Below are 20,214 nucleotides of genomic sequence, written 5' to 3'. Positions count from 1 at the left end.
CGCCACTTCTGGTTTTCTGGTGGCTTGTTGGAGATAAGAGTCTCACGGACTTTCCTGCCGGGGCTGGCTTTGAACCATGATCCTTAGATCTCAGCCTCCTGAATAGTGAGGGTTACAGGCGTGAGCCACTGGCGCCCAGCTTTATAGGGTTTTTGTTACATGTAGTTGTGTTTTTCTGGAGTATGATGTATAGCATTTATAATGTTCTCAAAGAAGTTCATGATCCAAAAAGAGACCAAACCTGTACATTTGTCAATTTGAGACAGTTTAGTTCTATCTTGGAATATATTGTCAACATCTAGTATGATTAGTGTATGCATCTTACCCTTACCTTATTTTCTCAGGCATGGTTCCAGTTGAATTTCTACTAGTCTGACCCTTGAAGTCTTCCTGTCTTGACATTTTTCTAGGTTTATTGCTAGAAACCTATTATGTAGGCTGTGGGTTTTCCCAGTTCTTTGGCCAGCCTGAGCTCTAGCCCATTGTCTCCTGCTTTACCTTTCACAGACTACAGCTACTTATCTAAACACGTATAGCCAAATTTTGTCAACTAGAGCCCCAGTATTGAGAGTTTGCTAAGGCTCAAGTCCTTGGAATCATCTTTACTTCTAGATTGACAGACATTGGCCATTCTGCACTTGGGCATTTTCCACAGCCCACAAATGTGTTAAAGACTCCCAAGTCCCCTAGTAAAGAAACTGCAAACTTGAGCTTAACTTGCTCATGAGATTCTTTTTCTCTGAAATGCCTTTTGCTCTTCTTTTAGTAGTGTCCTATAGGACATGCTTTGGAAATGTTAATATTGATTTTTCTATTTTAATCTATATTTTAAAAACCATCCCTCTAAAGCAGAGGCTGTGGTGTTGCTAAGCTCAAATGAGCATTTATATGGTAGTCTGATTAAGATTTGGAGTCTATGAAAGCCAAGAGAAGCATTAGGCATAAGTAGTGAAATCAGGAAATTAACTTGTATAAATTTAGAGAATTGTGTAGTGCTTGTTTGTAACTATGTCTTTCAAGATGTTCTGATTAATAGCCTCAAAGACCAAGTCTTCCACTATACTTAGTATTTGTCAGAACTTTCTGGAAACTCAATTTGTAACCTTTATTTATGATAAGGAACATGAAGACATTAAGTATTTAGGACAAAAGAGCTGAAGAAAACTAGAACATGTTTAGTTGGGGTTATGCTCACTTTTGTCTATTTGTGGAAGATATCTAGAGAAATTGTAGAAAATGAGCCTGAACTTCAAAAAGATCATTTGAACTTGATTGAAGGTAGAGTTCCCTAGTATTGTATTAGTAGCTATTCGAAATGAAAAATAAACTATCTAGTAAGCTTAAAATACAAGCCAGCAAACACTGTCCTATCCAACTTTGATGTATATCAGATTGCTTAAATGGTTATCTCACAACAAGCTTTCTTTTATACTCATATATGTTTGTATAATCACATCTAATACATTATTTTGTATGGAGAATGAATAGTTGGCAAGTTCTATTGAAGTATTTCACACAATTATCAAACATTGAACAATTATAATAGGAAAGCAAATGTGACAAGGCAAGGATGACAAGGTATGATTTTCATACATGTATTTATAGGTAAATAAAATGTTGTACCTGCCTTTAGCTATGTTTGAGATAAACCTTGTTTGTTTCATTTCTATTTCAGTAAATCTCTACCTCCTTCCCTCCCTTCACCCTCTCTTTGGTCAGTAATGGGGCTTGAACTTAGCTCAGGGCTAGTTCTCTACCATTTTAAACCACAGTGCCACTTCCGTTTTTCTGGTGGTTAATTGGAGATAAGAGTATGTCACACTTTCCTGCTGAGGCTAGCATTGAATGATGATCCTCAAATCTCAACCTCCTGAGTATCTAGGATTATGGACGTGAGCCACAGGTGCAAGCTAGTAAATCTCTTTTAGATGAGAGATTCCATAGGTAATTCACAATCTGTACATCCTAACTCTGTAGTATCATAGTTACAGTTATAAGAGCATGGTTCTAGAGCCAAATCCTGCTTTCATTACTGACTAGCTCCAATTGTTTAATTTTTCTCTCTGTGCTTTAGTTCCTTCAAGTATAAAATAGAGATGCTTACAAAAGTGTTTAGGACAGTGCTTGACACACAGTACTTAGTAGTGTGGTTAATAGCAATTGCATATTAGTAGTATTTGATATTTTTAACATGCTCTGCTCTCCATTCTCTGCTTCAGATTTTTAGCACTCTATCTGCATAGAATCCCCATTTCCCCTTTCCCAATATTTGTATGGTTTGCTTCTCTATTTTCCTCAGGTGCCAAGGTATCCTGATTAATATTCAGCATTTGAGTGTTCAGATGTCACCTTTTAATAAGTCTTTTGTTTTATCACTGTAAAAAGCAGCACTCTTTTCCCTACTTTCTGTTTTTCTAGAGATGGAAGTTTGTACCGTTTTTGGGTCTTAATTAGGAAAACAAATTAGGTCTAAATCGTTGACACAACAGTGCATGTTTCAATTAGGATGAAAAAATGTATCATCACGTGACTTTATCTTGAGATTTCTTTAGACATCTAATCAGGATTGCTCACATAAAATGCTTTCTGATAAGCATCCTGACTTCTCCTTTCCACTTACAACACTGTGTATCACAGCAACTTTCAGCATTTGTTAAGGCTTTTGCAAGTGCAGGGATCTTTTCTGTTAGCTTCATAGAAAGTTAGCTCTACGCTTGGTCTGTTATTTCATTATGGTAGGTATCACCATATGTTTGTTTATTACTTGTCTTTTCTCAATGGAGTGTAAATCTAGAAGATTTTACTTTGTTCACTACTGTATCCTGAAATAGTAGAAGAGTGTCTGACACATTTAGAGACAATATATATTTGTGAAATGGACATGAGAGGAATAAGCCAAAACTACAGGTATGTGGAAGGAGACCATTGTTTTTGTTTGACAAATTATAGTAGGCTTTTTAGAGGAAGTGGAATTGGGCTAGATGCTAGATCTCTGGCAAAAGTGCATACAGATTATTCGGTTTAAGTTAAATCAGTACACTTATTGTGTTCATATCACAATATGCTTAAGAAGTCATTCTTTCATTTTCAGCTAAGTCAGTAGTGACTCAGTATAAGTTGATCATCCCTAATCCAACAATCTGAAATCCAAAATGTTCCAAAATCTAAAACTTTTTAGCACTGACTGATGCCACAATTGGAAAATTGTCATATGATGGGTTGCAGTTAGGATGCAGGCATACTAAAAAGACTATCTAAAATTATCTTTTAGCTATGGGTACAAATTGTATTGAAACATAATGAGTTTCCTGTTTAGATTACGTCCTGTCCCCAGGATAACTCTTTATATAGATGCATATATCCTGAAATCTGGAAAAGGCTGAAATGTTTCTGGTCCTAAGCACCTTGGATAAGAGACACTCAAATTGTTGTGAGTATACCAGTAGGCTCTCAAATGTTTCCTTTTCACAAGATGATTAAATTGGGCTCTTTGTTCACCCACACAAAAAAGCTTTGGGTCAGGAGGGGATTTTTTTTCCCCCCTGCCAAGCACTATTTGGGTATTTATAACATTGTTCAAGGGCCATCCAGAATTATTAGTATAGGTAAATAAGCTATGGGCAGCCTATGAAAACCTTACATATTTTAAAGGATCTCATGTAGCTGGAAATTGTGTTTCTTCATTAGAATTTTTTTTTTTTACTTTTAGCTTTATTTTTAATTTGGAATATACCATGTATCAAAGTTCTGTCTGAATCTGAGATTACAGGTTTGCATTCCTAATGTAACAGTATACTAACTACTATACTGTTTAAGCTCTAGAAAAAAGGTTTAAATTTGAACATAAATTTAGATACGTTCAAATAAGACTTTTGAGAGGAGGTCATTGTTGTTTAAACTTAGAAATTTGAGATTATAGGACAATATTTTTTCTGTATAAGTCATCTACTTCTCTTGTATAAAGACTCTTTGTGGGGCTGGGAAGGTGGCTCAGTGGTAGAGCGCTTGCCTTGCATGCATGAGGCCCTGGGTTCGATTCCTGAGCACCACATAACAAAAAGAAAAAAGCTGGTAATTGTAATCCCTCTGTACAGTATTTTCACAATAAAAAAAAAAAGAAAAGAAAAAAAGCCGGAAGTGGCGTTGTGGCTCAAGTGGTAGAGCACTGGCCTTGAGCTGAAGAACTGAGTGAGGGACAATGCCCAGGCCCAGAGTTCAGGCCCCATGACCAGACTCCCCCCCCCCCCCCAAAAAAAAAAAAAGACTCTTCGTTGCCTGTGGAGTAAAGGACAGTTTCTAAGTCTTAATATTCAGGATTGTTCCTTTTGCCAGGTGGTTTCTAAGGAAGAATAAGATAGCTTAAAAGGAGACAAGGAAGAGAGGTGAGGTAAGCAGGGAGAGAGTGGTGGCTTTTCTGGTGAGTGTATCTAGATGACTAAAGGCTGGGGAACTAGAAGAGATGCTTAACGGATGTGAAAAGGATAGGGAGTATGAGAAATTAACTTTGTTAGTAAAGGCAGCGGCAATTTACAAACTTAGTAAAAGCCAGGTGAGGTTGTTTAGCTATGGAGTAGGAGGTTGGGAGCATTACGATGCTCCCAAGGAATAATAATTAGTAGTAGTAATAAGTGCTCAGTAGTAGTCTGACAATCACCATGAGAATGGAACAGGGAGGAAGGACAACAATATCTGCTAAATACAATCTACAGTTCTGATACTTTTCCATTTCACAACTTTATTCCATTATTAACAATTATTGAGAATCCCAAGTTGCTTATTAATTATGTCTAATACCTTGAGTACACCTAAGTATACTGTTTTTGAGACAATATCTCACTATATAGCCTAGGCTTATGATCTCCTGTTTGCTCCCCTGAATGCTAGGATTATAAATCTTGTACTCCAACACTCAGCTTACAATTGAGACAGTAAAAAGTATTTACTGATAATAAATAGTTTAGACATTAACATAACATTTGTATCAAATGAACTCTATTTTCCAAACCCCAGAAATAGTAAGGAATGCTATTGATGGAAATTTTGTAAGTCTCATTATTATCTGGTAATAGAACACAGCAAATTCTCAATTCTACTTTTTTTTTTCTTTTTGGCCAGTCCTGGGGCTATCTCAGGGCCTGGGCACTGTTCCTGAACTTCTTTTGCTCAAGTGGAGCTTTACCACTTGAGTTGCACTTCTGGTTTTTTCTGTGTATATGGTACTGAGGAATCGAACCCAGGGCTTCATGTAATGCTAGGCAAGCACTCTACCACTAAGCCACACTCTCAGCCCAATTTTGCTTTTTTTAATTCAATGTATTTTGGTGGTTGATTTGGTTTTGAATGTGAAGAAATTTAATCTCTCTGTGGTTAGAGAAGGAAACTGTTTTGGTATACTTTTCAGATAACCATGAATAGTCTTTTTGATGCTTAAATTTGATTGTCAGCTTGTTTGGACTTAGAAATAACTAGGAGATTAGTAAGTAAGCACACCTCTAGAAATATTAGTGGAGATATTTCCAGAGATAATTAGACCATGAGGGCTCTTGCATAATCAATTAATTACTTGATGGATTCATGATAATGTAACATTCTTGGGAAGTAGTGAGAGTTAGGAAGTATGGCCTAGTGAGGAGCATCCTTGGGGCCTATATGGTGCCCTTTCCCCTTGTATCTCCATTCTGTGCACCCTGGTTGCTGTAATGTGAGCTGCTCTACAGGATCGTGCCTTCTCTGCTGTGACAACTGAATCTCTGAAACCATGAACTGAAATAATTCCTCCACTTAAGTAGTTTAGGGCAGGTATTTTGGTCACAGTGATTAATACCTAATGCAATCCCCTCTAATACTTCTCTTCAACTTAACCAGTAGTAGCATAAAGGTTAGTTGCGGTGTGCCATCACAGGTTTTATTAGTAAACTTTCTTTTCAGTTAAAATTGTAGCTGTTCATAGCTAATTGAACTTGAGGTAGATATTTTTTGCCCATGTATGATTAAAAAACAAAACAAAACATTATGTGATGGTCATGTAGAAAATAGGTTCACTGAGTTATACAGATCTTCCCAAAGGTGCTGTTTAATTATACAGTGTCAAAAATTATGACTACTCTGGTAGAAATGGTCATAAAGTATGAATTTTTCTTAATTCTAATTTCTGCTTCACAGTATTAGATTGATCAGTTGCAACAAATACCACCAGTTGTTTTCATTGCAATGACAGATTCATTTAGTTCATTTTCAAGAAATGCCTCATATGCTCAGTAGTGAATAACCATATTTGTCATTCTGGTTAGTAAAAATGGTGTTCTATGAAAAAAGTGGCTAGTTCATCTTGCAGCTGAATCATAGAAGAGCTGCTTTGTGTTAAATGTGCTTTATGCATAATTACTATATTTCACAAATGGGATATTAAAGTGACATGTATTTCAGTGTCAAAATGGAATAAAACTCAGTGTATGCTTCAAAAAGGATATTCTTTGGTGAAACTGACCTTTTCCCCCTCTGCAAGTATGTAACAGTGGATCTACTTCCTTAATTTGCTAAGGCACCAGCAGTTTTCCACCATACTGCAAATGTCACAGCTCAGTGGAGCTGTGATACAAAATATCAGTTTGTATTGTTCTGATATCATTTTGACCTCTCAGACACTCAGAAAGAACCCCAGGTACTCAAGGATTGCATGGCATTATGCTGGATTATATGGAGTAAACAGCATGAGAGTGCTAGTCAGCTTTTCCCTCTCGGTGACAGAAAAAACTGACCAAGTCAAAGGGCTTATTTTGGTTCACAGCTTCGGAAGTTTCAGCCCAAGGTTACTTGGCTTAGTAGCTTTGAACTTGAGGTGGTACCATACATCATGGTAATCAAATGTATGGCAGAGAAGGCTTTTTCTCCACACATCACAGAAGCAAAGGGAACATCAGGAAGGGGATTAGGTCTCAATGTCCCCTTTACTAGCATGTCCCCAATTACCTTATAAGGCTTCCTCTCCCAAAGGTACCACAATTAAACATAAAAGGTGTTTTCTTTTTTAATTTCAAAATAATTTTAAAGCTTGGTGCTGGTGGCTCATGCCTGTAATCCTAGCTACTCAGGAGGCTGAGATCTGAGGATTGCAGTTCAAAGCCAGCCAGGGCAGAAAAGCCCCAATTAACCACCAAAAAATCAGAAGAGGCGCTGTAGCTTAAAGTGGTAGAGCACTAGCCTTTAGCAAAAAAGCTCAGGGACAGTGCCCAGGCTCTTGAGTTCAGTCCCCACAAACCACAATAAATAAGTAAATATATATTTTAAACTCATAGGAGTGCAAAAAGAGTACAAGGAGGTCTCATTTACCTTACACCCACCCAGTTTACTCTAGTGGTGAATCTTTGTAGAACTACAGTATATTTCCTAAAGTAGGTAATTGGTTGACACAGTTATCTAAATTTCAGTCAAATTTTGTCCATTTTTGAATGGGTTCATTTTATGTATAATTTTTAATTTTTTTTTACATACATCATTCTGGGCTTTTCATTGGATTATGTGGGTTTTGCAGCTTAGTTTTTGTGGAGAATTGAAATCTGCACAGCATTGAGTCTATTTATCTATGAGCACAGAAGATCTCTCTACTTAGATATTTTTTAATCTCATCCCTTTTAATTTGTAAACATTACCCTAACTTTTTCTGGTAATACTGTAGTAAAAGATAATTAAGGAGTACTTCAAGGTATAGAATAATAATGTAAGCCACATTTTCAGTTTGTATTAGAATCCTTGCTCTGCTAATAGTGTCTGACTCCCTTTGGTTTAACCTTGTTCATTTTTAGCCTTGAGCATATGGACTCTTTTTAAAATTGGCAGAAATGAAAAGAGGGAAAATGACTAATTCAGAAGATATCCACTTTTGCTATATATCCAAAGATAAGATAGACCTTATAAATTTGGCTTATTTTTATATGATATAGGATGCATTTATGCATATTCTACAGAATTCATCTTTTTTGAACTATAGAAAGAAAAATAAAAGTTGCTCTACTCATAAGTAAAAATAAACAACACTGCTAAATTGTTCAGGAGATCCTAAACAATTTCTTTCTAATCTTGATGCATGTATGTTCTGATATAAGAAAACAAAATTTGTGTGAAAAAACACCCAAGTAACATTTCTTAGATGCTAGTTTAGCAATTAGAAGAGAACATAAAACTTTAAAAATACTGTAGAAGTGTTATTGAACAAGAATGTGACTTTCTGGAAGAGCAAATATTAACCTGGTACTTAAAAATTGAAATCATTCCAGTAGAGCAAATGTGAATACCAACATGGTGTGGGGCTAAAATGAGCAAAGATATAATAGACAAGTTTTCTGAGTAAGGGCATATGGGAACCAGTTACCCATGCTCACGACCCTGAGTTCAGTCCCCAGTAATGCCAAAAAAAAAATAAAAAATAAAGAAAAACAAACCCAATTGCTTCCCCAAAGCTCCATTTCCAAGTATAACATTGGAAAGTAGAGTTTCAATAATAGATTCTAGAAGAATACATTTTATAATTCATTGCTTTTTACACTAAAAAAAAAATTGTTTGGCAGAACTAGTGTTTGAACTCAAATCCTCACACTTGCTAAGAAGTCACTCTTACACAGAACTACACCTCCAGTCCTGTATTGTACTGTTGTTTTTTAGGATTAGGTCTCCCTTCCCACTTGGGTATGAGACAGAGCTTCAGTTTACTTACTTTAGGCTTCCCATTATCATGGTGGGATCACAGGTATGCATTGCCACATCCATCCTCTGTGGAGATCAAGTTTCATAGACCTTTTTTCCTGGGCTGGCACATGGTTCCACCATCGTCCCAGTCTCAGCCTCTTGAGTAGATTGGGATGACAGGCACATGCCACTACACCAGTTATGGGTTGAGAATGGGTTTTGAGAGCTGTTCTGCTAGGGCTGGCCTTGTACCTGATCCTCTAGGTCTTAGCCTCCTGAGTAGGATTACATGTGTAAGCCACGGGCACCCAGCTATCTTGCTATAGTTTTTTCTTTTCCATGTGTCATATAATTACAGTTATGCAATATGTATATATTTTAATGTGTGTATATATGTGATAAATACTAGTATCTATAATGTACATATACACATACATATATAGTTTACATATATAGTATATATTAATGTGTACAATGTGTGTGTGTGGTGGCTGTAGCAACTAAATGTCAGATATCAGGGGATTGTGGTTCAAGTACAACCAAGGCCAAAAGTTAGTGAGACTCCATCTCAACCAGTGGCCAGGAGTGGTAGATGCACCTTCAGTTAGTCTAGCTAAGGGGAAGCACAGTGGCTGGGCTCTGGTGTGCACCGGTCATGTCTAGTGACATAGGTAAGCATAAGTAGAAGGACTACAGTCCAGGCCAACCCAGGCATAGAAAGCAAGAAAAAGAGGCTGCAGGTATAGCACAGGTGATAAAATCCCTTCCTTGCAAGCAGGAGGCCTGGGTTCAATACCTAGTAACCGCCCCCCTCCACCCCCAATGTTACATAGTTGGATTTATGCAGCATGTAGCCATTTCAGGGCTGCTTTTAAATCTCTCAGTATATGCATTTAGGTTCCCCCATAGCTTTATGGCTTAACAGAAATTTATTTTGTTACCTCCTTAGAGGCTTAAAGTACAAAAGTGAGGTCTCAGTAGGGCTAGTTTTTTCTGAGGCCTCATTCCTAGATTTGTAGATGTCTGTCTTCTGGTATTTTTCATCTGATTTTCCTTCTGTAACTATATGCTTCCAAACAGGGAGTTTTAGGTTTTAAGGGGTAGTAATTGTTGCCAAGAGATAGCAGGGGACTATGGGAGCTAAAGCCTGTAAGAACACTGAGCAGTTAGTACAATATCATTGCTGCCCATACAGTCATTTTCTTAGTGTGATTGGCAGAGAATAATAATTGCAAGTCACTTAGATGCTAAGAGAAAGTAGTGCCATTGTCCTGCATTAATTCCCCAAGGATTTTGGTCCTGCTGCTTTCTTCCAGCACCATGTTGTTCCTGACCTTTGTTGATCTCTACCTTGGGACTATTGAAATACCATGCTGAGCTATGTGTAATGGCTGAGGCAGAACAAACAAGCTGTGATCTCTCTTCTCAAGAAGGCTGGATATTCAGATAGTACTAAGTCATTTAATCACAGTATTATGTAATAGGGAACAGTTTGTGATTAAGAATTGAATTAGGTAATTCCAAGTAAAATTTCAGAAGAATGGTGATTGCTATCCATGACCAAAGAGAACAGACTTTTAGAAGAGATAGAATGGAAGTGGTTTAGATATAAGCAAGTGAAGTAGAAGGACATTGCAGTTGAGGTGAATATTGTGGAATGCACACTTCGTAGAGGGAATAGTGAGAAGTACTCATGTAGAGAACAGATCAAGCTATGTCAAATGGTTTGTATTAGAGGATAATGGGAAAAAATAAGTAACAATAAAAACCATACTTATCATCATTGAAGAAACCATATATGTGTTTCAGGCATCGCTCTTTGTAATCCCCCTCTTGGCCTTGAGGGTAGTTGTTCATTTGCATCTTGTAGATATGGAAAAGGAAAACCTTTTGCCTGGAACAGGCTATACACAGGTTTGTCTTGAATGTCTTTTGCTCTGAACACTAAGTCAGTCACTGACATTTTTGTGTTGATATTTTTGTTTAGAGGCCTCATGTCTCTTAGTGTTGTGATGCTTATTCACTAACACTACTGGAATCTGCTGATCATATAAGATGTTTTGGGTTTGGAATGTTGAGTTTTGTGAGGGGTTTTTCTTTTCTTTTTAGTAAACTGTGATTACATGAAGGTTAGCAGTCTCTTTTTCTTTCAAAAACCAAAATTGGAGGTTTTTCTTAATTACTGGGCAGAGTTACTATTTTTGCAGGAAGTTTGTATTGCTTATATTGAGTTTCTTTGGCTTTTTTCTCATGTTAATGATACAGTACTTGACTTAAAATTTAGAATGGTTGTGTAACATGACATAACTTTTATAAGAAATGAAATAAAAGGTAAACCTTTACAGTATATTAGGCAATGCACTTTTAAAATAGAACTTATTTAGTAGACTACAGGAAAAAAAAACTAGAACCTTTATAAACTAGACACAGTAAAAGTAAAAAAGTAGCAGTAGAAGTATCTGGTTCTTTTTATTTTTTATTTTTTGGCAGCATTATTTGCAGAAAAAAGTTTTTGTGTGCTGGGTGGGATTAATTCATACTTGTTAGGTAACCACACTGAGCTGTGCCCCCCCACCCCCCACGTGCCCCCCCACCCCCCACTTGAACCTTGGGCCTGCTTCATACATACTTAGGTAAGCATTCTACACTGAGCTATGGCCCTAGCTTATATTACCATGGTATATTTGTACAACTAAGTACCAACATAGGTACATTGCTATCAACTGGACTCATAGTCATTTAGGTTATAATAGTCTTCCTCTAACCTGTTTCTATTCTAGAGTCCTATCCAGGATTCTGTTGATGAGGTCATGAGTTCTCCCTCCCTTCCCCCTTCCTCCCAGTGCTGGGGTTTGAATTTGGGGCCTAATTCTTGCTAAGCAAGAGGCACTCTTATCTCCAGAGCCATGCCTCAGCCCTGCTAGCCAGGGTAGAGTGTCTTCCAATTAGGTTTGCCAGATACTTTTCTCAAGGTTGAACTAGGGTCATGGGTTTCAGGGAGGATGAAATATCTCAGTAACTTGAACTTGTCACTGGTGATTTGACCTTGATATTCTGACATAGTGTTTAGCAGACATGTACTTATAGCTATGTATTCCCGTCTTTCCCTGTTGCATTAGTTGGAAGCAAGTCAGTCACTCAGCATAGTCCCACATTTGGGATGAGAATTTAAGCTTCACTTCTTTGACGGAGGGGATAACTACATAAGTTATTTGGAATTAATCTGTCTTTGGAATTAATTTGTCTTTTTAGTTATTCATTCATCTATTCATTAATACTGGTGGTACTTGGAATTGAACCTAGGGCCTCACACATTGTAAGCATGTATTTTGCCATTCAACTACAGCCCCAGGCTCCATTTATTCAGTACATCAATGTAGATTTATAAATATTTATTTTGTATCTTGGGTTATAAGTAACACTGCATGATTTGTTGTTCATTTTGCTCTAGTTTAGCCATTAGCTCTTTCAGTTTGTCTTCTGTATCCTTTGATATCATATGTCTTCATTCTTTAAAAAAGTATGTCAGTTGCTTTATTTATTTATTTTTTTTTTTGGGTCCGGTCGTAGGGCCTGAACTCTGGGCCTGGGCGCTGTCCCTCAGCTCTTCAGCTCAAGGCTAGCACTCTACCACTTGAGCCACAGCACCACTTCCGGCTTTTTTCTTTTTGCTTATGTGGTGCTGAGGAATCGAACCCAGGGCCTCATGCATGCAAGGCAAGCGCTCTACCACTGAGCCACCTTCCCAGCCCAGTTGCTTTATTTTTTAAGCACTTTCTGACACTGTAAGAGGCTTCAGGTTCACCTTGTAAATTCCTAGTACCAGCTTGATGTCAGACATTTTTCCAAAGATATTTGTTTGGTTCCTTTCATTGAAGAATAGTATTAGAAACCAAAATCTGGTTTCTGGCTGTGCTTGTTGATACTGAGGAGATATATTTTAAGTCTTCTGTCAGTAGATACACTTAGAAATATATGTATTTAAGCCAGTTCTGGTGGCTCACAATTGTAATCCTCACTACTCAGGAGGCTGAGCTCAGGAAGGTAGAGGTTCAAGGCCAAGCTAGGCCAAAAGGTCTCATATCAATAGAAAAGGCAGGGCATGATAGCATGGGCCTGTCAGGAAACAAAATAGAAGGATTGCAGTCCAGACCTGATAAAGGTAAAAAGAGAGACCTGACTGAAAAATAACCAGAGCAGAAAAGACTGAAGAAGGCCTGGTTCAGGTTAGAGCATCTCCATAGCAAATGTGAAAAACCTCAGTAGCCCCAGAAAACAAATACATCTTTGTATTATTAACCGATGTGTACAAACATATTTGTAATTATTTCTGTATTTATCTGTTTGAGTTTCTTTAATCTAGTACCACCTGGTTCTTTTTGGCCTCCCTCCATTGTTTATCTGTAGCTTCTTCAGCAGGAAGAAACCAAGTTCCCACCATCCAGTCACATACTTGTTCAGTGTCAGTATATCAGCTTTTAAGGAATTGTTGCAATTCTTTTTTCTTAATGAGCTTACAAATAAACTTGTTCTTATATGTTTACATTATTCATTTACTCTGTGAAAATATAATTATATACCACTTACTGTGTGTTATGCCTTATTCTAAGAACTTTTACATAGAATAACCAATTTTAATCTTTTTGTATGCCATGATTTAATTTTTCATTATCCTTATTTTAGAGATGAGAATACAGGTGCAGAGAGAGCTGAGTAATTTGCTTTTGGGTCCGTAGTAAGTGACAGCAGTTGAGGGTCAGCAGTTAACCCAGACAGTGTGCCTCTTAGTCCATATAGTCAGGTGTAGGTATGAGAAAACATGGAGTGATAGAACTGTAGCGTTGGTTCTCTTGTTTTTAAGAGTATGAGGATAAGTAATAATTATCTATTAATAATTATCATTTATTATTCTTGTTTTGCTAAGGAAGAATACCTGGAAATGAAAAATTTCCAAGTTTCCTCTGGATATCAAAGAGGACGGTGGTTAGGAAAAATTAGATTTCCTTTAAAGAAAATGTGTTTTTTAAAAAAAACACAGCTGGGTACCAGTGGCTCATGGATTCAATCCTAGCTATTCAGAAGGCTGAGATCTGAGGATCGTGGTTCGAAGCCAGCTGGGGCAGGAAAGTCCATGAGACTATTATCACCAATTAACCACCAGAAAACCGGAATTGGCACTGTGGCTGAAGTGGTAAAGCACTAGCCTTGAGCTGAAGAGCTCAGGGACCTAGGCCCCGAGTTCAAGACCCACAACTAACAAAAACAAAAACAAAACAGAACAAAAAACTTAACAGTCTACTCACTAGAGAAAAACAAGAGGTGTTTCTTCTTGTTTTTTCCATGATTGAGTAAACTGTGCATGAGAAAAGTAGTCTCTGCTTTTGAAAATGTTCTGGAATAATAACATGGACAGCTCGTCCTCCTCCCCGCCAGACCATTCCATGATCATTGCCAGGAGATTGCTTTCTCCTTCTGCAGAAGCATGTAGCCCGCACCCTCCTCACAGATGTTTCTTGAGCGGAGGGGAAAGGAGTGGGTCAGAATTGGAGTTAGCAAAGGCGTTTTGTTGGCTGCTGATCAAGTCAAGAATCAAATTGGTTGAAAGGATTTCTTTATTAACATGCCAGAAACATCTATCTTAACTTAGCCAGTTTAGCATTTGATTTTACTGGTCAGCTTGTATGGAAAAGCTTAGTTGTTGTGGAGTTTTGTTTTCAAGCTCTGCAGTCCCTCACCTTCACCTCTCCTAGCATCTTGCTTAAATTTCTTAACAGTTTATTAACATATAACTCAGAAATCATCATTTCAACATACAATTCAATGAGCTGCACTAGTATGACTTATTTGAATTGTAAAGACAAGAGAATGATAGAATATATTCATCCAAGTAGTGTTGATTTATAATTCCATTCCCTTACTGCTTAACATATTTATGGGGATTAGAAGGGCATAAAAACCATAGAAATTATGGTCAGGGGATGTGTCTTAGTAGTAACGTGCTTGCCTATTATATGAAATCCTCGGAACTGAAAACACAGAAAAACCTCATATACATACAGACACACATACACACATAAAAATATTAGACTGGTTCTTAATGAAATGATAGACATATAAGCCTGGCACCAGGCAAGCTTTACCTATTTTTAAAAATCTGTGGATTGGTAAGGATAGGAGGAGGAAAATAGGAGAGAACAGAAGACGGGGTGACATTAACCAAGAAGCATTGTGCCCATAAGTTGACTTATGGAAGTGTAACCCCTTTGTACAATTACTTACTACTAAATAAATATATAAATCTATGGATTGATATTTCTACTCATAAGATTGTGCTTTTCTACATCTTTTGTATGTGTTTTACTTTAAAAATTACACATAGCTGGGCACTAGTGGCTTACCAGCTATAATTCTAACTACTCAGGAGGCTGAGGTCTGAAGATTGTGGTTTGAAGCCAGCCTGGTCAGGGAAGTCCATCACTCTTACCTCGGTTTAATTACCAAAAAAAGCTGGAAGTGGAGCTATGCCTCAAGTGGTAAAGCACTAGCCTTGTGTAAAAACCCTCAGGGACAGCGCCTACACACTGAGTTCAAGCCCAAGGACCAGAACAAAATTTTTTAAAGAAAAATAAAAGAAAGAAAAAGTACGTGTAATTTTTATTGGATTTTTTATTTAAGTTTTTTATTAAGTTTTATCTCATTTTTCTTATTAGTATTCTAGAGCTTTGTTCTATGATGCAATGAAGTTACTTTAGAAACATACTTTTTAGGATTGGTTTGAAGCTTAGATTGGAACAGAGTAGCCTATGATTCTGGTCTAATTTTCACTAATACTAAGACATTATTTTTCTTGAGGACCTACCTATTAGATTATGGTTTTACACTCTAGCTGGTTAGAACATGAGTTAGTCTCAGCCCTTAATGAGTTCTAGGAATTGTTCTCCTTCCTGGTGGTTCTGTTCCTCACAAGCAAGTGGCATCTGAAACCATGAGGTGGAAATAGACCCATCCTCTGCTGTACAGCTACTGCATAGCTGTAGTCTGTCTACAGTACGATGCCCTCTGAATTCCATCTGCTTGGTCTTTCCATGATCATCAGGCTTTGTCTGGGTTTCTCTGCTTTTCACTGAGGACTGGAAACTCTTTAGGTTGTAAATTGGGGCAGTTGTGGAATTAATTCCACAAGATTTTGTTTTCCTCTTTTCAGGGAACACTATAATGCCTTTGTCTAGGACCATTCTTAGTATATTTTGTTCATTTAAAAATTTCCTTGATATGGAAAAGGGAAACTGTTGTTCTATTTTTGGCTAGGTAGTTGGTAGTAGTGGTGGTGGGTTTTTTGTTTTTCAGTTTTTGGGGTTTTTTTTAGATAAAACCAACTATGTTACTCATTAGTGGAAATTGCAATGAAAATTACCCAATATTTTAATTGGTGAAAAAAATCATCAAACTATGGAAATAGATAAAGCAGGATTATATGGTCTTACAGTTGTAAATTCAAGATTGAAGACAAGGAAAAACAACAAATAAGATAGTTAAATATTCACCCCAAGAAATCAGAAAAAGAATAAAACAAACTGTAGGCACTGGAAATGTGGGAACAAGAATAATAAAGAAGGCCAGGAAGTAAATGGTGGGAAGGGATAAATGGTAGTGGGAGGGAGGTAAAGCAGTAAAACCTGAAGCTAGATATTTGAAAAGATATGTTGAATAATAACGATGATGACAACGATAGACTTCTAGCAAGATTACCTAAGACATAAAAGAGAAGGCATAATATTATTGGTTAATTATTACCAGGAACAGAAAAATTAGTGTATACTTACCAATAAAATTTCACAGGGGAATATTACCAACAGCGTATACCAGTAAAAAGGAAAGCCTAAATACATAGATTGTGATGAGTCAAGACTAGAGCATTAGGGGTGGGAAGAATTAAAAAACTGCTATAGGTTTGTTTCACGATGGAAAGATGGGGAAGGGCAGGCAGAACTGGTTAGAGTTCTAGCTTAGACAAGTGAGGAATAATACCAAAGAATAAAAGGCTGGGTTTTGTTTTGTTTTTTGAAGATGAGGGTTGATTTTGAGGTACATGGGGCTGTTAACATAAAAGATGGTTCTATAGGTCTTAAGCTCGTAAGTCTGGGTAAATTGTGTCTGCTCTCTCCAGACTTGGTTCCTGTTTTAAAACTCACCAGCTTGTTTTTCTTTCTGTACACATGCTTTTAAATGTTCCCAGAAATGTAAAATTCTTTCAAAAGTGAGAAAAACCCTCTCTCATAAAATTTATTACCCAGCTAGATCTTACATGTGTCTACTTAGCTCCTACTTGTAATAAATGCTGACATATTTGCGTATAATAGGAGTTCTTAACTTTGAACACTGTTTTTACATAAGTACTCAGATTTCTTTTGAGTTAGATGCTCTAAAAGTCATTACCAGGCTTGGCTGATCCTGCTTCTAGGCAGCTGGGACAGTCTCTTCTAGAATAGAGTCCTAAATATCTTTGTTCAACTATGTTCCTAAAATACTTACCAGTGAATTGTACTCACTTGTGTTTTTAGTAAGATGCTAAATGTAAGCTCCTCTCTCCTTGGCGTAAGCAAAACTTCCTAAAGGTGGAAGCAAGATGGTTCCAATGTTTTTTTTTGTTTTGTTTTGTTTTGTTTTTAGAAGACAATGTGGCATACATTGGAAACAGTTTTTCCTGTTAGGGTTTTATTCTTGGATTGGATTTAAGGCTGCTGCCTTCCATCCCAAGCCATCTCTAGTGTTAAGGTAATCAGTAGATGAATGGATCAAGAAAATGCGGTAGAAACAAAAGGTTTTTTCAGTGTACTGTTTTCAATTATTTCTCCCCCCCCCTTTGTTTATTCCCTATTGTCACTGTTGTTGATTTCTGTACCCTTTGTCTTATATATGTTTATCTGATTTTGGGAAAGGAAGGAGAATCATGAAATGGTGGGACAAAGGGTGAACCAAATGCAACAGTGAACTGTTATTAAAATTTTCTTGCCAAGAAAATTCTCTGCCTGTCAGAAGTGGTTATGCTTCTTACTGCTTGTTATTGACATATGAAACACAACTCTCACTTGAACAAAGTGAACAGTGGTGTGGCTTTTTATTGTTACACAAAGATAAGACACTTTCTCCACTAGATTGCTTAGAAATTTAGTATGAGGCTGCACATGTGATTCTATTCATGATGATGTTTCACATATTTTTAAGTTAACCCTTTTAGTGATTACAGGAAAGGATTATACATGGTTCAGCATTGTGTGTGTGGGAAGGATTAGGGGGTGTGGGGGAAGGGGGGGATTTAAAGAAGCCACCACCAAATTACCCAGTTCAAAAACTAAAATGATTTTTTTTTGGTGCTGATACTATGGTTTAAATTCAAAGCCTTGAGCTCTCACTCAATTTTCTTGCAGCAGATGGCAATATACAACTGGAGCCAACACCTCTAGTCCTGCCTTTTGCTGGTTAATTGGAAGTAGAATCTTGCGGATTTTTATGTGTGGGCTGGCTCTGAGTCTCAGTCCTCCAGTCTCCCGAGTTAGGATTACAGGTATAAGCCACTTATGTCTAGCTCCAAGTGCTATTTTTTTTTGAGGGGGGGGTCCGGTCATGTGGCCTGAACTCTGGGCCTGAGCGTTGTCCCTCAGCTCTTCAGCTCAAGGCTAGCGCTCTAACCACTTGAGCCACAGCGCCACTTCCGGCTTTTTTTTTCTGTTTATGTGGTGCTGAGGAATGGAACCCAGGGCCTCAGGCATACAAGGCTCACGCTCTATCCCAGCCCCTCCAAGTGCTATTTCTTAAATAGGGGGAAATCTTGCTCTATCCCACCTATGTCCTAGGCTCTCCATGTCTTTGGCCTACTATCTGTAACTATTTTTTAAATTAATTTTGTTTTATATTTTTAAATGCAATATGTATTTTTATTATTCCTTTCACGCAAAAGACAGGTTATTGTGCTCAACTCTGCACCTTTTTCAACTTTTATACCCTGGTGCTATCTTCGTATAACATTGAAATACCTTTCATACTTTTTTATACTAAGTAGTTGTGGGTATGTGTCATAGTTTATTCAACCAGTCCTTTGTTGCAAGACACTTTAATGTGTTCAGTCTTTTGCTGTTATGAATAATTTCATACTGAATAGTGTGCTTATTTTTGATATGTTCTTTAGAATTAGCTCTAGAAAATTGACAAGTAACCTTTTTTTTTTTTTTGTCAGTCGTGGGGCCTGAACTCTGGACCTGGGCGCTATCCCTCAGCTCTTCAGCTCAAGGCTAGCACTACTTGAGCCACAGCCCCACTTCTGTTTTTTTCTGCTTATGTGGTGCTGAGGAATTGAACCCAAGGCTTCATGCATGCAAGGCAAGCTACTCTACCACTGAGCCACCTTCCCAGCCCCAAGTAATCTTTTTTTTTAAATTAACTTGAAACACCAAGTTTTTACTTGATGGAAAAATGGTCACTTACGGAGGGAAATATGAAAGCCAAACATTGGTATGTATGTTGATTTAATTAAATCAGTTAAATTAAATCAGTGCATTCGTTACTGAATTATTTAGTAATATATAACATATCTCATAAAAGCTTCAAGTGTAGACATGTATGGAACATTCTTGTGACTTTATTTTCTCTTTATATAAATAGCAAGTATAAGGGATCTGTAAGGCGTCACTGGTTTCCAGGCAGGATGACAGAGTGACTGACAGAACCAGTTGATAATTTTCATCAGTAAAGACTTCTTGAGCCTTTTGGTCTTTTACATTTAGAAATAGATATATTTATCCTAAATAGTAAGAATGATTTTCTGGTCTTCAACAGAAGTGAAATGAGATGTTGTTTCTACACTAGAAAATTTTTACTGAAGCCGGGCGCTGGTGGCTCACGCCTGTAATCCTAGCTACTCAGGAGGCTGAGATCTGAGGATCGCGGTTCAAAGCCAGCCCGGGCAGGAGAGACCGTGAGACTCCTATCTCCAATAAACCACCAGAAAACCGGAAGTGGCGCTATAGCTCAAGTGGTAGAGCGCTCGCCTTGAGCTGAAGAGCTGAGGGACAGCGCCCAAGCCCAGAGTTCAAGCCCCACGACCGACAAAAAAAAAAAAAAATTTACTGAAATTTTATTACTGAAAATTGATTTTTACTGAAAAATTATTAAAAAGCATTTGCCCTGTTATATTCAGTATTTAGTCCTTGAAACTAAAGCACATTGTCATCACTAAAAAGTATTCATAAAAATTCAGATGTGTTATCTGAGCTGACGTTTATGTTACTCAAAGGAACTCTGGAATATTGTTGTTTCTATAAAGAAATGTTTGTAGTTGTCTATTTCTGATACTTCATTATTTATGCATGTACAAACTCTCATTCTGAGCCTTTTCAGTTAGTGTCTATGTCTGTGTGTTTGGTAATAGGGCTTAAACTTAGGGCTCTGAGCTCTCCCTTGGCTGTCTGGCTTTCTTTCTTTTTTCTTTCTTTCCCCTCCCTCTCTCCTTCCCTCCCTCCCTCCCTCCCTCCGTCC

At 37.4% G+C, this 20,214-nt stretch overlaps 1 protein-coding gene across 10 annotated transcripts in view; it reads left to right on the top strand.

The window, feature by feature from the left end:
• The window catches only part of Map4k3 (mitogen-activated protein kinase kinase kinase kinase 3), a 149,142-nt gene that overhangs the window by 3,913 nt on the left and 125,015 nt on the right, over positions 1-20,214 (top strand). The window contains exon 1 of one of the 10 annotated variants that reach the window (XM_070025432.1): positions 19,079-19,191. The exons of the other annotated variants lie outside the window; for them this stretch is intronic. Coding sequence (XP_069881533.1) covers positions 19,153-19,191 — 39 coding nt within the window. The 5' untranslated portion in view covers positions 19,079-19,152. Of the gene's footprint in view, positions 1-19,078; positions 19,192-20,214 lie in introns of those variants that run through there. 10 annotated transcript variants of the gene reach the window in all.

The sequence above is a fragment of the Dipodomys merriami genome, unplaced genomic scaffold (genome assembly GCF_024711535.1).
Source record: "Dipodomys merriami isolate MVZ:Mamm:240054 unplaced genomic scaffold, mDipMer1.0.p SCAF_17, whole genome shotgun sequence".
NCBI lineage: Eukaryota > Metazoa > Chordata > Mammalia > Rodentia > Heteromyidae > Dipodomys > Dipodomys merriami.
The sequence above is the reverse complement of the archived record's forward strand: the minus strand, read 5'-3'. Positions and strand labels throughout refer to the sequence as shown.